Below are 17,572 nucleotides of genomic sequence, written 5' to 3' on the forward strand. Positions count from 1 at the left end.
TATTATAAGATATTGAATATATTTTCCTGTGCTTCAGTAGGTCCTTGTTGTTTACCTATTTCATATATAATACCTTGTATCTGCTGTTTCCATAGCCTTACTTGAAAAGAGCTTAAATCCCCAGGTTACTCTGAAGAGCCCCCTGGGAACAACCTAGAAAAGAGAGTGACTCCCTTCTGTGACTCCTCTCTGTGACTCTTGCAGGCAAGCTCTTGGGGAGGGGAACTGAAGCCAAGAGTATCAGGTTTAACTGTCCACATTCACAAAGTCCTTGCCAGACATAAAAGTTAGGACTTTGTCTTTCTTCTTTTTCTTTCCTAAGTGAAAAAAAAATTTTTTTCACTGAAATTTGTTTTTGTTGTTGTTAAGGAGCCTCTGTTATTCTGTGTCTCTGGGATGCAAAGAAAGATCTTGTTCTGATTCTCCATTCCCCAGTGTCTTCCTCTTTGGAAATTAAAGCTTAACAAGAAAATTGTCCTCTATTCAAGAGACTCAAGTTGGATTCTTCTGTATATCCTGTATACATATATCTGTTTATCCGGCTGCAAATTCACTAAGAAAAACACTGCCTCCTAATCTTTTCGAGATGTTCCCTGTGGGACCAGACTGAGGGATTCCCCTTGGAAGGAGCCTCAGGCAGTATCTGTTAAGATCCCTTCCATCATGTGAGGCCAGGGTCCGTGTTGGGGTACTTGAGAGCAATGCACAGTGGAGTGGCAAGCTGAGAGCTGACTGATGGACTGTCTAGAAATTGACACACAGCATTTCTGTCCGCGCTGCTGTCTGCCGCATCTGCCTTGCTTAAGCTGTGTCCTCAGCCTGAACTACCATCATCCACGTCCATCATCCTTATCACAGACTCAGATGTCATAGACCAGGTCCAGTGCTGTCCCTTGTGGGTCCTGCTCTGACTTCCCTGGGACAGAATAAGCCACTCCTGACTATGCTACTGCATGGTAACCAGGGCCCCGAGCAACCTGGTCTCCCTGCAAGACTCTGAGCTCCTCTGGACTGGAGGTTACCTCTTACCCAGAACTGGAACTGAGAATGGAGTGTGACACACGGTAAACATGCAGAATGATGGCATTTGTCTTTAAAATAAGAGGCCCATGTGAGCCATGGCTGTGGCTTCCTTACCATTTAAAGACCCACAAGCAAAGTTTAGAAAAACTGTGCCAAGCAAATGGCAGAGTGGGTAGAGGGCCCTGCTTGCCCTGTTGTCCAGCCCACCCACACGGTTCACCCTGTGTCCTTTCACTCACACCGTGGGCACACAGCTACGTGTGTAGACATGCTCTAAAGGCCATCGAGCAGTCAGTTATGCTGCAGGGGCAGACAGGAGTCCTGGCCGTGTTTCCCAGGCCTCTGACTCTGCACAAGTCAATTCCTCTCTCCCAGTCTTTCTCTCCTTATCTGCAAACAGCAACAATATGCACAGGTGTCAAAAATCATAACCACTAAATCCACAAAGATAAATGGAAAGAGTTCTAACAGCAAGTAACTAAAACAGAATATAGAAGTGTTCATACATTTTGATTGAAATTATGTAAAAATATATCCATACCTCAACAATAACTGGGAGGTAATATGCAAATAAAAACAACAATATCATTGAATGAACTATGAGGCAATTTCTCAAATATGCTTCATCATTATTATATCATATTTTCCATTAAAAAAGAAAATTGGGGTAAAGCCTTACAGGGTTGCCATGGATGTAAGGCACAGGAAAGATCTCCATAAACTCCAGGAAATATATTCTTGTCATTCAGCTGCTGCTGCTGTTATTCCTACTACTAACAACTGAATAGCATTTCCCGGTTGGCACTAGTGGTAAAGAACTCGCCTGCCAATGCAGGAAACATACAAGACATGGGTTCAATCCTGGGTTGGGAAGATCCCCTGGAGCAGGGTATGACAACCCACTCCAGTATTCCTGCTTGGAGAATCCCATGGACAGAGGAGCCCAGTGGGCTAAAGTCAGTAGGGTTGCAAAGAGTCGGACACGACTGAAGGGATAGCACACACGCACACACACGCACACACATGCAGGTGTGTGGATTGGAGACACACGTCTTAAACTTACAAAGCCGGTACACTCTTAATCCTCAGACAAGACAGATCTTACATATACTAAGCTTTCCAAAATATAACATATACATTCTAGGAATCCCCATACTTAATCAGTAGAGTAAACCTCCTGGAGATATGAACCCCTCCTCTTCTGAGATGCTCAGCACAGTGTCTCCTCCTTGGCCGCCCTTGAAAGTAGTGAGAAGAGACCATGCTCTCTGAGGCCCGAGAAGCAGATGGTCCTGTTGGAGCTGATGGACTAAGAGAACAAATCTCCAGAAAGTTCTCAGCTCTTCCTTCAGAGCCACCTAGAAAAGACGCTTAGAGGTGGAAGCCTCATAACCACAGATATTAAGAGTAATTCTAAGACTCTAAGGAACGCTATTAAGTGAGAACTACAAATCGCTCCAGCCTTACCCTTCATCCACACTGGCATGGACCGCGGCAACAACTCCTTCCAGGACATGCAGTGGGTCCGCCGGGCCCCCGAGGTCAGCACTGCCTCCACTGTGAAGGGAGAGACAGAGAGAGGAAGGGATTCAGGACGGATGGCTCAAGCCTCAGGAACCAGCAGGGCATGGACACTCAGATGAGCCCAGCTGGATCTCAGCAGAGCATACACCATGAGCTCACAGCCGCTCACGGCATATGCAGCCCGCGAAGTACCAGGTCCTGTGCTGTGTGTGTCCTGAGGATGTAGAGAGGAAACCTCCTCTGCCCTGAGGAGCTCACAATCTAATAGAGGCTTGTTTTCCTACCAAGAGAGTAGCAAAACAAGCGAAGTTTAAAAAATAAAAAGGAAAAAGAGAAAGAAAATCTATTTGCAATCAGTTATTCAAAAATTCAAAGAAATACTCAATGGACATTAAAAATATGAGCTATTTTAAGCATTAAATATATATAACCTAAATCCTCCAGTTGGCCTTTTCCCCACAATATTAATATTCACATGGCCCTTACAAGGCACCAGGCAATGCTAAGTGCTTCACATACATCCTGCCATTTAATAATCCAACACCCATGAGACGGGCCCTACTATGATGTCCACGCTACAGATGTGTATGCATGGAATCCTACGGAATTTTGAAAATGCAGCAGAGGGAAGAGAAGTTTTAGATGAGTCTTCCGAATAATTTAAGTTATATGATTTAAACCAACTGCTGGATTCAGTATGTTCATACCTTTGTCATATTAAGCTTACTAAATTCACTAACCTTCTAAAAGGCAAATGTCATAGACCTAGTCAATAGCAATTTATTTCCTTAGAAAAAAGGCAGATGAACTAAAGTTCCCTTTCTCCCACTACTGAAAGATTTAATCCATTTTTATTGAAAGTCTTCTGTGCACCAACTATAACATTTATTAGACCAGAATGAAATCCCCAGTGCTAGAACTGGGCACATGGAAGAAAAGAGGAATATAATTTATGTCAGAATTTTATAAATGTAAAAATATCATGTCAAATTTTAATTATATGAAAATGTACAATTTTTTAAATGAAACTAAATTCTCTTCAAAGCACTAATTTTTCAAACTTCTGTTTCTGTGAGATTCATATGAACTCCAAGTAATAATACAAGATAACAAAAATAAAAAAGTTCTTCCCCTGGTAGCTCAGATGGTAAAAATCTGCCTGCAACACAGGAGACCTGAGTTTGATTCCCGGGTTGGGAAGAACTCCTGGAGAAGGGAATGGCTACCCATTCCAGGATTCTTGCCTGGGGAACCCATGGACAGAGAAGAATCGAAAAGATAAAGATGGCAAACAATTATCTGTTATCACCTGAAAGTGGAAAGTGGCTCTAATAACCACCAGTACCACCAAACATAGTAAGTTCATTATGTAATAAAGGTTTATTCATTTCACATTTGTGATTTCTAAAAAATGTTACACTACGTTATTTCTCTCCTTATGCAGAAAATTACCAGATACCTCAGAGCATTAAGGTGAAAACTGGATGAAGCTGGGTAATTAAACTGATAAAGACTCATTTGATTTCAGTGCAGCTGCTGAAAACTGACACGCTTTTAATCAAAAAGTTCCTCAAGAGCAACACCGAATCACAAAGAATGCTTAAAAGAAGAATAAATTAAACACAACTAAATCTTTTAGGCTAATTGCATTATTCACAAAAAGCACTTGATGCCTCATTATTTTCTTAGCTTAACTTTCCCCTCTTTCCTAATCCCCCAGAAGCTTTTCTACAAAGATATTAGCCTATTGACAGGAAGCTAGAATTTCTCAATTGTCGGCTTTATGCCATTAATTGCAGGTAAATAACATCCTAATATACTTAACAGATGTCTAACTTCTTCAGTATGTGATTAACCTTGCCTTGTACACTTCAAAAGAAACTTCTGGGAATTGGTTTTCCACTGCTGAAAAGACAAGCTCTGAAAACCCACACTAAAATTACGCGACAGGTGTGACACGTAGGGACCTGCTTCACTGGCCACATTGGCCTTTGTCCCTTATTTCAAGAATTATCTGAGTGAGGGAGAGGGTCAACCGAGAAATTAGCTAGCGCTTTGACGTGTTACACACAGGACCAATGATGGAGCATTTTCATGGTTCTCCACTCTCAAGATATTTTAAGACAAGAGACTGAGAAGTCTAATCATAATCTCTTACTTTTATAAAGTACTTCATAGTTATACAATGCTCCTATGTACACGATGTTTTTATCTTCATAACAACTGTGAAACAAGCACTTTACTGACAAAATATCAGCTCAGGTTTTCCTTGATGACTATTTTATGGCTTACCTCAATGCAGAGACTATTTTTGTTACTGCACTCTGCACAATTTCCTTGGGCGAGATGTCAAGAGGGCCCACAGCCACCTCCAGCAGCTGCTGAATCATTCTTAGAGGCTGACCATCTAAACACATGGTCACGGCTTGATTGTAAACTTTCTCTTTTTCTGACCGAGACAGATCATAGAGGTAACCGTATTTCTGCAGTGTTTCCTGAAAACATGGAATTCAGCATGTAACTATGAACTAGAAATTACATGAACAGAGTGAACTAACTCAGAAGACTTTCAAAGCAAATATACTACAACCACAAACACCACACGGAGGAACATGCAGGGGATGTTAAGAGCTTGGTCTCCAGAGCTACCGAGACTTGACTGTAAACCTTGCTTTACTGTGTACTAACTAGTAAGCCATTGTGATCTCAAATTTCCAGGGTCGATAAAATGAGAATGAGAACAATCAGTTCTTGTGAATAGAGGATGTTGCAAATATTCAATAATACAAAAATCAGTCCTTTGGCACAATGTCAGGCACAAAGTAATGCTCATTAAATTTCTCTATTATTATTATTGTGGTATAAACACATAACAGTTAAAATCTATTAAGTACCAACTATGTAAACCCAGGTATTGTATATGTTATATAATTTAATGTCTATAATTATCCTGATAGCTCAGTTGGTAAAGAATCTGCCGGCAATGCAGGAGACCCCAGTTCAATTCCTGGGTCAGGAAGATCCAGGGAAAAGGGATAGGCTACCCACTCCAGTATTCCCTAGGTTTCCCTTGTGGCTCAGCTGGTTAAAAATCCACCTGCGATGCAGGAGACCTGGGTTTGATCCCTGAGTTGGAAAGATCCCCTGGAGGAGGGAAAGGCTACCCACTCCAGCATTCTTACCGGGAGAATTCCATGGACTGTATAAGAGTCAGACGTGACTAAGCAACTTTCACTTTCACTTTTCTTTCAACTATCCTACAAGGAGTTTTAATTAGCTCCCCTTTGTCAGAAAGGAAGCTGAAAACCAAAGGTGTTATGCAACATGTCCAAAAGTCACACAGTCGCCATTAATGGAGCTTGGGATTAGAATCTAAAATTATGCTTTCCCCACCACATTCCCCCAATCCACACTGCCAGTCATCCCTTTTTGATAATATTGTAAAAACTAACATGACAACAAATAATTTCAGAAATAGAACACAGCCTACCATTGCCCAGCATACCAAATGTGATCACTTGATGTTAACAACACTTTCGAAATTTCAGAAGTGCTTCTGAATATAACTGCTTTGTCTTTCAAACCTTAACTGGACATTTGATGATATCAAAGACTTACTATTAACATTTTTATTGGTAATGTAGTGGTAGTTACTTTTAAATATATCTTTTAGAAATAGATATGGAAGGATTATTATTTAACTTATATGCAGAGTACATCATGAGAAATGCTGGGCTTGAAGAAGCACAAGCTGGAATCAAGATTGCCGGGAAAAATATCAATAACCTCCGATATGCAGATGAGACCACCCTTACGGCAGAAAGTGAAGAGAAACTAAAAAGTCTCTTGACGAAAGTGAAAGAGGAGAGTGAAAAAGTTGGCTTAAAGCTCAACATTCAGAAAACGAAGATCATAGCATCTGGTCCCATCACTTCCTATAAATAGATGGAGAAACAGTGTAAACAGTGTCAGACTTTATTTTTTTGGGCTCCAAAATCACTGCAGATGGTGACTGCAGCCATGAAGTTAAAAGACGCTTACTCCTTGGAAGAAATGTTATGACCAAGCTAGACAGCATATTCAAAAGCAGAAACATTACTTTGCCAACAAAGGTCCATCTAGTCAAGGCTATGGTTTTTCTTGTGGTCATGTATGGATGTGAGAGTTGGACTATGAAGAAAGCTGAGGGTCGAAGAATTGATGCTTTTGAACTGTGGTGTTGGAGAAGACTCTTGAGAGTCCCTTGGACTGCAAGGAGATCCAACCAGTCCATTCTAAAGGAGATCAGCCCTGGGTATTCTTTGGAAGGACTGATGCTAAAGCTGAAACTCCAGTACTTTGGCCACCTCATGTGAAGAGTTGACTCACTGGAAAAGACTCTGATGCTGGGAGGGATTGGGGGCAGGAGGAGAAGGGGACGACAGAGGATGAGATGGCTGGATGGCATCCCTGACTCGATGGACCTGAGTCTGAGTGAACTCCGGGAGTTGGTGATGGACAGGGAGGCCTGGTGTGCTGCGATTCATGGGGTCGCAAAGAGTTGGACCCGACTGAGCGACTGAACTGAACTGAACTGAAGTGATGGAAGGATTTGTGGATAAAATGAAAAGATGACTGGGTTTTTCTTTAAAATGACTCAGAGGAGTAAGGGTAGAAAGGAAATACATTGGTCATGTCTTGACAATGGTGAAAGCTGGGAGTTGGGCACATGAGCTTTCAGTTTACTATTCTTCTCACTGTGATACTTTCTATAATTAAAAATAAACTACCTTTGAGTTAGACAAGGAAATTAATAGTATCCATACTGAGACAAGAGAAAACTGATGTTCCAATGGTCTATGATTGAAGTTGCACTAACCTTCTTGAATTTACAATATGGTCTTTCACTGAGTATATAATTAAAAAGAGGTTAAAATCAAAGCCTGCACTTAAAAGGGTCAATATATATAAGGTTGAAGGTTATTTTCAGCATTTGATTTAAAAGGTTCCTTAACAACATCATATAATGTCAATTTAGGGACCAGAAGAGGCTCCTATTAAGGACCATCCATGGCCTAACAACATTCACAGACAGCTATTCCAAGTGTGCTCAGTCCCTCGGTTGTGTCCAACTCTTTTTGGCCCCATGGACTACAGCTCATAAGGCTCCTCTGTCTACAGAATTTTCCAGGCAAGAGTACTGGAATGGGTTGCCATTTCCTCCGCCAGGGGATCATCTGAACCCAAGAATCGAACCCACTCTCCTTCATTGGCAGGAGGATTCTTTACCACTGAACCACCTGGGAAGCCCAAGTAGCCATTTGGTACGTTTAAATCACAGCTTCACTGAAGCAAATGTCTGTTTTTGTATCAATAACTCCCTCAGTGCCTTATACACCACTTGAGCCACTGAAAGACAACACTTATTCCATGAAGAGTAATGACAATTCTCCAGATATGAATATACAATGTTTGATTAGAAAAATAAATATGTACTTAAAAACTGATAAGTATAAATCATTTCCACCTGATTCAACTTTTACCCTAGTCCTAATTACCAGTTGGTGGTGGTGATTCAGTCACTAAATCTTGTCCGACTCTTGTGACCCCATGAACTGTAGTCTGCCAGGCTCCTCTGCCCATGGGATTCTCTAGGCAAGAATACAGGAATGGGTTGCCATTTCCTTCTCTAGGGAATCTTCCCGACCCAGGAATTGAAGCCGGGTCTCCTGCACTGCAGGCAGATTTTTTACCAAGTGAGCTACAAGGGAAGCCCCTTAATTGTCAATATTTTTAATACTGTCAATAATTGTAATTATTGATTATACAACTGTAACCATCAGCAGAATAAAATCAAGATCAGTAAGGCCAATTTGCTCCCTATGAAAGCTTCTATATTGCTCATACCATTATTTAATATTATTTATTAGATAGTATATAGGCAGTAAAAAATACAAAAATGAGATAAAACTGAAATCAGTTATATATATATATATATATTGTTTTACAAGCCAAGAATACAATTCATTAAACACATAAGGTTAAAAAAAATAAAACAGATCAGTGGCCACTTATAAGTTCATTCACTACAGCATTACAAAGTGAATGGACTATTTTTTACATACCTAAACACTGTTTTTACCTGGATGAACACCATTTACGTAGTGATTTGTCAACTTTTTAGCTATAGAAAGTGAAAGTGAGTCACTCAGTCGTATCCAACTCTTTACAACCCCATGGACTATGGGAATTCTCCAGACCAGAATACTGGAGTGGGTAGCCTGTCCCTTCTCCAGGGGATGTTCCCAACCCAGGGATTGAACCCAGGTCTTCCACAATTCAGGCAGATTCTTTATCAGCTGAGCCACCAGGGAAGCCCAAGAATATTGGAGTGGGTAACCTATCCCCTTCTCCAGTGGATCTTCCAGACCCAGGAATCGAACTGGCGTCTCCTGCATTGCAGGCGGATTCTTTAGCAACTGAGCTATGGAAAAGAATATTAAAATTCCCATGATGGTGATAATACAGAAGAAAAGTTCCCAAGGATACAGAGGGTTTCCTTATGCAATCCAAACCCTCTGGTCCCCAAACCTCATAGGGGCTTATGACTCCCATGAGGGGGCTTTTTGAGACTCCACTAGACCAGTGGGTCCCAACTAGAATGAACTAGGAACAACTTCATCAGCCAAAAGAGTCATGTCAAGAATAAATTATATTGGAAAATGCACCAAAAAACAGCTGGGACCCACTGGTCTAGTGGAGTCTCAAAAACTCTGTGTGTGTGTGTGTGTGTGTGTGTGTGTGTGTGTTGATCACTCAGTTTCGTCTTGACTCTTTGTGACCCTATGGACTGTAGCCCTCCAGGCTCCTCTGTCCAAGGAATTCTTCAGGCCAGAATACTGGAGTGGATAGCCTTCAGAGGATCTTCTTCAGTGGATCTTCCCAACCCACGGATTGAACCCAGGTCTCCCATATTGCCGGTGGATTCTTTACCAGCTGAGCCACCAGGGAGGCCCATATGACTGCATCACTTTGCTGTACACCTGAAACACAATCCTGTAAATTAACGATATACTTCAATTTAAAAAACAGTTGTTGAAAAAAGAATCTGCAGGACTGAAAAGCCTACCACAATTATGAATACAGCTTTAAAAGACACATGAAAGAATGCACTGATATTATCTGAGTGTGTGAGCATACAGAAGAAGTTTGCATTTCATTACCTGCTCACTGTTCTTCAGAGAAATGATGAAGCTGTGGTCAAGGGTTTCCAGGTGTGCCAGTGATTGCTCCAGATGATTCAAGGCATCTGCATAGGTCACCTGAGACCCACCAGCCTCCTCAGTGTCTTCTTCTAAATTTCTTTTTCTTGGCTTTTCAATAAAATGTTTGACTGCCTTAATAGCCTTTCCAGTCATTTCTTTACGTGCTTCCAGAGACAGCTTTACCAACAACAATAACAAAAAGAGAGTGAGAAAAGGGAACTGAACAAAGGTAAGAATCACCCTACATATTATATGTGATGGATTTAGTAAAGTATTAGTGTGGTAGAGAGAACAACAGTGAAATTTTAATACATAAACTTTAATGAATAGGACTTTTGCTATACTAGTTTTTCTTCCATGAAGAAAAAAAAATAGGGTGGTATCATTGCACTATTAAATGCATAAATAAAGCTTTTTTAAAAATGCTAATACCCAAAGCAGGTGGTGTCATGATGAAACATATTCAAATAGATTACTGGTTACAGTGAAAAAATGAGGAGTCATTTCTATAACCAATTCTGATAATTTATTATATGGAAATAATTCAAAAGAAGAAAATAGTATAGGCATGAAGATTTTAACTGGAATAAGAATAAAAAATACAGCTTTAAAAGCAATCCAATTGATAGTAAGAGAAATGGTAACTAGCATATGACAAATCACTCGAGAGAGTATTATGCAGTCAGTAAGAGTTACAGTAAGAGTATAGCCATTATCACTGTTTGATTGTGATAAAGTGCAGGCGGCTGTGACCAGCGCACTAAGTGTGGGCCAGAGGAGCTACCCCATGTTCGGGGTCAGGGGCAGAAGCTGGGAGGACCCCATTCCCAAAGGGCGGCAGCCAAGAGGAGTGACCCCGCGTCCGAGGCCAGGGGCGGTGGCCAGGAGGAGCAACCCCGCGCCTGAAGGTAGGGGCGGTCACCAGGAGGAGCAATCCCATGTCCAAGGAGTGGTGGCTGCACGGGCGCAGGAGGGCCTAGAGGAGCTATCCCACATTGAAGGTCAGGAAGGGCGGTGGTGAGGAAATACCCTTCGTCCAAGGTAAGAAGCAGCGGCTATGCTTTGCTGGAGCAGCCTTGAAGAGATACCCCACGCCCAAGGTAAGAGAAACCCCAAGTAAGATGGTAGGTGTTGCAAGAGGACATCAGAGGGCAGACACACTGAAACCATACTTACAGAAAACTAGTCAATTTAATCACTCTAGGACCACAGCCTTGTCTAACTCAATGAAACTAAGCCATGCTCATGGGGCAACCCAAGACGGGTGGGTCATGGTGGAGAGATCTGACAGAATGTGGTCCACTGGAGAAGGGAATGGCAAACCACTTCAGTATTCTTGCCTTGAGAACCCCATGAACAGTCTGAAAAGGCAAAATGATAGAATACTGAAGGAGGAACTCCCCAGGTCAGTAGGTGCCCAACACGCTACTGTAGATCAGTGGAGAAATAACTCCAGAAAGAATGAAGGGATGGAGCAAAAGCAAAAACAATACCCAGCTGTGGATGGGACTGGTGATAGAAGCGAGGTCCAATGCTGTAAAGAGCAATATTGCATAGGAACCTGGAATGTCAGGTCCATGAATCAAGGCAAATTGGAAGTGGTCAGACAAGAGATGGCAAGGGTGAACGTCAACATTCTAGGAATCAGCGAACTAAAATGGACTGGAATGGGTGAACTTAACTCAGATGACCATTATATCTACTACTGCAGGCAGGAATCCCTCAGAAGAAATGGAGTCGCCATCATGGTCAACAAAAGAGTCCGAAATGCAGTACTTGGATGCAATCTCAAAAATGACAGAATGATCTCTGTTCGTTTCCAAGGCAAGCCATTCAATATCACAGTAATCCAAGTCTATGCCCAACCAGTAACGCTGAAGAAGCTGAAGTTGAATGGTTCTATGAAGACCTACAAGACCTTTTAGAACTAACACCCAAAAAAGATGTTCTTTTCATTATAGGGGACTGGAATGCAAAAGTAGGAAGTTAAGAAACACCTGGAGTAACAGGCAAATTTGGCCTTGGAATGCGGAATGAAGCAGGGCAAAGACTAATAGAGTTTTGCCAAGAAAATGCACTGGTCATAGCAAACACCCTCTTCCAACAACACAAGAGAAGACTCTACACATGGACATCACCAGATGGTCAATACCTAAATCAGATTGATTATATTCTTTGCAGCCAAAGATGGAGAAGCTCTAAACAGTCAGCAAAAACAAGACCAGGAGCTGACTGTGGCTCAGATCATGAACTCCTTATTACCAAATTCAGCCTCAAATTGAAGAAAGTAGGGAAAACAGCTAGACCATTCAGGTATGACCTAAATCAAATCCTTTATGATTATACAGTGGAAGTGAGACATAGATTTAAGGGTCTAGATCTGATAGATAGAGTACCTGATGAACTATGGAATGAAGTTCGTGGCACTGTACAGGAGACAGGGATCAAGACCATCCCCGTGGAAAAGAAATGCAAAAAAGCAAAATGGCTGTCTGGGGAGGCCTTACAAACAGCTGTGAAAAGAAGAGAGGCAAAAAACAAAGGAGAAAAGGAAAGATACAAGCATCTGAATGCAGAATTCCTAAGAATAGCAAGAAGAGATAAGAAAGCCTTCCTCAGCGATCAACGCAAAGAAATAGAGGAAAACAACAGAATGGGAAAGACTAGAAATCTCTTCAAGAAAATTAGAGATACCAAGGGAACATTTCATGCAAAGATGGGCTCGATAAAGGACAGAAATGGTATGGACCTAACAGAAGCAGAAGATATTAAGAAGAGGTGGCAAGAATACACAGAAGAACCGTACAAAAAAGATCTTCATGACCCAGATAATCATGATGGTGTGATCACTCACCTACAGACAGACATCCTGGAATGCGAAGTCAAGTGGTCCTTAGAAAGCATCACTACGAACAAAGCTAGTGGAGGTGATGGAATTCCAGTTGAGCTATTTCAAATCCTGAAAGATGATGCTGTGAAAGTGCTGCACTCAATATACCAGCAAATTTGGAAAACTGAGCAGTGGCCACAGGACTGGAAAAGGTCAGTTTTCATTCCACTCCCAAAGAAAGGCAATGCCAAAGAATGCTCAAACTACTGCACAATTGCAGTCATCTCACACACTAGTCAAGTAATGCTCAAAATTCTCCAAGCCAGCCCTCAGCAATACATGAACCGTGAACTCCCTGATGTTCAAGCTGGTTTTAGAAAAGGCAGAGGAACCAGAGATCAAATTGCCAACATCTGCTGGATCATGGAAAAAGCAAGAGAGTTCCAGAAAATGATCTATTTCTGCTTTATTGACTATGCCACAGCCTTTGACTGTGTGGATCACAAGAAACTGTGGAAAATTCTGAAAGAGATGGGAATACCAGACCACCTGACCTGCGTCTTGAGAAACCTATATGCAGGTCAGGAAGCAACAGTTAGAACTGGACATGGAACAACAGACTGGTTCCAAATAGGAAAAGGAGTACGTCAAGGCTGTATATTGTCACCCTGCTTATTTAACTTCTATGCAGAGTACATCATGAGAAACGCTGGACTGGAAGAAGCAGAAGCTGGAATCAAGATTGCCGGGAGAAATATCAATAACCTCAGCTATGCAGATGACACCACCCTTATGGCAGAACGGTGCCGCACATGTGAGAAGTGTACTGAACACATAAAGGAATGAAGGGATGAAGGACAGCATTTCACAGTGGCAGACGGCGAAAGCACACTCGTGGCAGCAGGAAAGCTTATGACACGTGTCCAACCAACAGTGAGCACTTGGACACGGCCGCAGTGGAAAGGGCCGGACAGAAAATGCCAGGCTTCGGAGGTCACTTACGGGCTCTGACGTGTACTCTTTTGGTTGGCTGGCTAGTTCTTAGAATCCTTTAAGGACTGTGAAAACTAGCTTAGCTAAGGGCAGTACAAAAACCGGCTGTGGGCTGAATTTGACCTGTAGGCTACGAGTGACTGACTCCCCAATCTAGAATATTAAACAACTTTAGTTGGAAAGATGAACTGACAATAAATTGTTTGTAGCCTTGAGTGCCAGGCTAGCTACGGAATCTGACCTGTAGGAGTTCAGGAGCCACTGAAGGCAAGTGGTATTCTGAAGATAATTGCATGGGAAAGTTTTAGTCAGTTTTTTAGTTTAAAAACATGCTGCAGAATTTTTTTAAATATGAAACTACAAGTATCTGAGAAAAACTGTCATCATTTCTCAAGCCTGCCTTTGCCTGTCCTTCCCAAATCAGTTCAGGGTTCACTCCTTTGAGATGCTGTGGCTAACATCATCTCCTCCCTTATATGTTCCTTTTAAAGCTCACCTGTATCAAAGAACCCATCTCACTGTGTTAAAATTGTCTGGTTACTCGTACATTTCCCCTGACTAAACAATGTAATCTTTCAGGGAAGAAAATGTGCTTTTTAAAATCTCTGTATCCCTAGCCCTTAATACGATGTCTAGCACATCGTAGACAAACCGAAAATAGCTGCTAAATTACTCAACAACTCTGCTCAGTGTAAGGGTGTGCGGGAAGAACCTTTAAAAGTCCAATGAAATAGCATGTTCTCAACATGTCTCATGTCTCAAGAAATTTGTGGTCCAGAATGCGCCCAAAGGCTCCCTAGTGTCTTACTTACTTATCAGGGACCCTAGTGTCTTATTCCTGTAAGATGGCCTCAAAAGACTAAAATTTACAAGGACATTTTCAAGAACTTGAAATAAAAACCTCAGGACTAGATGTATGTTGTCAGGACAAAGCCAGTCAGTGGCGTTCAGAAGTCACGCAGGAAAAGGCAGCAGGACATTAGACGCTGGACATTAGGCAGCAAGGATTTTGAGTTTATTCACGGACAGCCACCCAGTGAAGGCACTGGACATCTGGCCCCAGGCTGGGTGCTGGCGACACGGACAAAATGAGATCAGGTCCCTGTCCCTGGGGACACTACACTTCAGCTGGAAAGACAGAGAGAGAAACGGCATTGCAACAAGGCAGGATCCTTCTTCAAGCGCAGGAGGGTAAACATGACCTGCTAATGAGGACCTCCGAGGGGCAGTCTGTCTGGACAGGAAGGGAAGGGCCGGGGGGGCAGGGAGTGGGCAGGAAGGTTTGCTGAGGGATGCTGTCTCTAAAGGGAGTCCTCAGGGGTGAGGAGGCATTAAGACGGGAAAGGAAGAACTTCAAGGGTCCCCAGGTTAAAGGGTGTTGGGGGGATGCTGGGGTAAATGGATGCCACATGGCCTGGATGCCGAGTGCAAGTAAAGGCCCATCAGTGCCTGAGTGAGGGAGAAGGACCGGGCCAGCATGAAGGACATGTGTGCTGGGCGAGAGGACAGCTCTCTATCACGCTCGTGCCTGGGAAGCCGTGCAAGGAAGGAGTTGACACAATCAGTGCTGTCGCTGTCATGAATGGCTTGATTCAAAATTCACCAAGACAGCTTCCCTTGTGTGCAGGTACCTTAAGGCTGATGAAATCTCACCAAGCAGATACTATTTTTTTCTTTTAAAAATGAATATAGTGTGACTTTCAGATAAGGTGGATATTTATAAAGTGATAGGTACCTTAGGAAAAGCCAGATGCTACCTACAGAGTCAGGGTGGGAAAGCCAGGGTTTACCTACCGTTCACATTGCTAACAGCAACTGTATTAACTAATGGAAAAGTCAAGAGCAAAATTATTTCACTCACACTTTGGTTTTAACATCACAGTTAATTTGAGAGATTGAAAAAATTTTCTTTGACTAATACAGGATAGATAGATATCCTTTCTTTCTGGGTTCTATTTAAAACCTCACTCCACTTTTGTTTCATCTCCTCCCTTTCAAGCACAGACACTCCAACGCTTACCATGTGCTGGGCCTAATCTTGGCACAGGGGATACAAAAGGAAATTAAAACACAATCTCTACCTTAGAAGAACATCCATCCTAATGGAAAAACCAAACACAAAAGTAAGTATTCATAAAATGTGACAGAAATATAAACTAACCTATGCAGGTGCAAGAAAAAGTATCTGTCTTAGAAAGGCAAGAAAGTCTTTACAAAGGAGGTGGCACCTAAGCCAGGACTTGAAGGATGAGCAAGGATTTCTGTGAAGAAGAGGGTGAGGTGAACTTGCAACATGGTGAATTTGTTGTTGTTCAGTCAGTAAGTCGTATTCAACTCTTTGCGACCACATGGACTGTAGCACGCCAGGCTTCCCTGTCCTTCGCTCTGTCCTGGAGTTTGCTCAAACTCATGTCCATTGACTCTATGATGCCATCCAATCATCTCATCCTCTGTCCCCCTGTTCTCCTGCCCTCCATCTTTCCCAGCACCAGAGTCTTTTTCAGTGAGTCAGCTCTTTGCATCAGGTGGCCAAAGCTTCCAAACAGTTCTGCCCAAGACCCACAGATTGTATGCATCAAATCTCAATATCAGAATATATGTGGGGCATGTATGCATATATTAAAAGCCCAAGTTTCATGAAACAATATACCCCCTACTGTGGTGAGGTACAATTTGGTATTCTCTGATATTACTCTACTGTCCAGTATTTTTCCTGTTTTAATGTCAATCCAAACACTGTAATTGCAGGATCCACTAATGGATTGTAACTCATAATTGGCAGGTGTAAAGCACCTGCCAATCTGCTCCAAGGATGACAGGATGACTTGCAGGGGCCAGCAAAGGTCGAGGCTACCAATGAGGTATCAAATTATCTAAGTTAGATTTAACTGACTTCAACAAAGAAGAAATCCCGTTATGTTCTTCTGACAGCATGATGTTACTCTCTCTGCTGACACTGAATGTTATATATGTGGGTGCTTTATATCGGTCTACTTTCCTTCCTAGATTATGAGATCCATCAGAGCAGGATCCATGTCTTACTCATTTTTTGACTCTCAGTGCTTAGCCTAACATTTTAAGCACTGTTTTAAATTGTAAACATAGAATATTATGAAATAGTACCTTAAATGTTATCCAACAGAAAACGAAATTGACAAGTTTGGGGAATGTTTGCTTTACTATAGTTTACAAGCTGCTGCTGCTGCTAAGTCGTGTCAGTCATGTCTGACTCTGTGCAACCCCATAGATGGCAGCCCACCAGGCTCCCCCGTCCCTGGGATTCTCCAGGCAAGAACACTGGAGTGGGGTGCATTTCCTTCTCCAATGCATGAAAGTGAAAAGTGAAAGTGAAGTCACTCAGTTGTGTCTGACCCTCTTCGACCTCATGGACTGCAGCCCTCCAGGCTCCTCTGTCCATGGAATTTTCCCGGCAAGAGTACTGGAGTGGGGTGCCATTGCCTTCTCTGAGTTTACAAGCTATTCAAACATAAAAATAAGAATGCAAGTTTTGTCACAGTGAATCATATACTTTAAAAAATCAACAGTAGAATTCTGCTCCTCTGCTTTAACTGTCAATTGCTTATATAATAAAAATGAATCATGCAGGACACAGAGGCCACTTTATCTTTGCCTTTTCCCTTATGTAATAATCACAGTAATATTATCATTCTTCAGCAAAGTGTAAATGGCCCTATCCTTTGTACTGTTTACTTTCAGCACTGACATAGCTAATACGTCCCTAAGTTTTTCAACAACTTGAAGGTCACCTTTATCTTAACGAAGAGGGCCATGAAGAACATTAGAAATGAGATGTTCCTGCAATCAGTTATGAAGGTTCCTGTCCACTGGGGCTGTGAAAGCATTCATTCACATTTTCCATTTAAAAATCTTTCCTATCATATGCATGCATGGGATACACAACACAAACTATTATTAAGAGCATTTTAAGTAGATCTAA

The 17,572-nt window shown here is 42.0% G+C and overlaps 1 protein-coding gene across 1 annotated transcript in view; it reads right to left on the bottom strand.

The window, feature by feature from the left end:
• Positions 1–17,572, bottom strand: part of NBAS (NBAS subunit of NRZ tethering complex) — a 335,202-nt gene that overhangs the window by 51,628 nt on the left and 266,002 nt on the right. The window contains exons 45-47 of the mRNA XM_068975288.1: positions 9,750–9,968; positions 4,840–5,042; positions 2,491–2,580 (exon numbers count right to left, since the gene is read on the bottom strand). Of these exons, the coding sequence (XP_068831389.1) occupies positions 2,491–2,580; positions 4,840–5,042; positions 9,750–9,968 (512 nt within the window). The remainder of the gene's footprint in view (positions 1–2,490; positions 2,581–4,839; positions 5,043–9,749; positions 9,969–17,572) is intronic.

This window comes from Capricornis sumatraensis, chromosome 1 (genome assembly GCF_032405125.1).
Source record: "Capricornis sumatraensis isolate serow.1 chromosome 1, serow.2, whole genome shotgun sequence".
Lineage (NCBI taxonomy): Eukaryota > Metazoa > Chordata > Mammalia > Artiodactyla > Bovidae > Capricornis > Capricornis sumatraensis.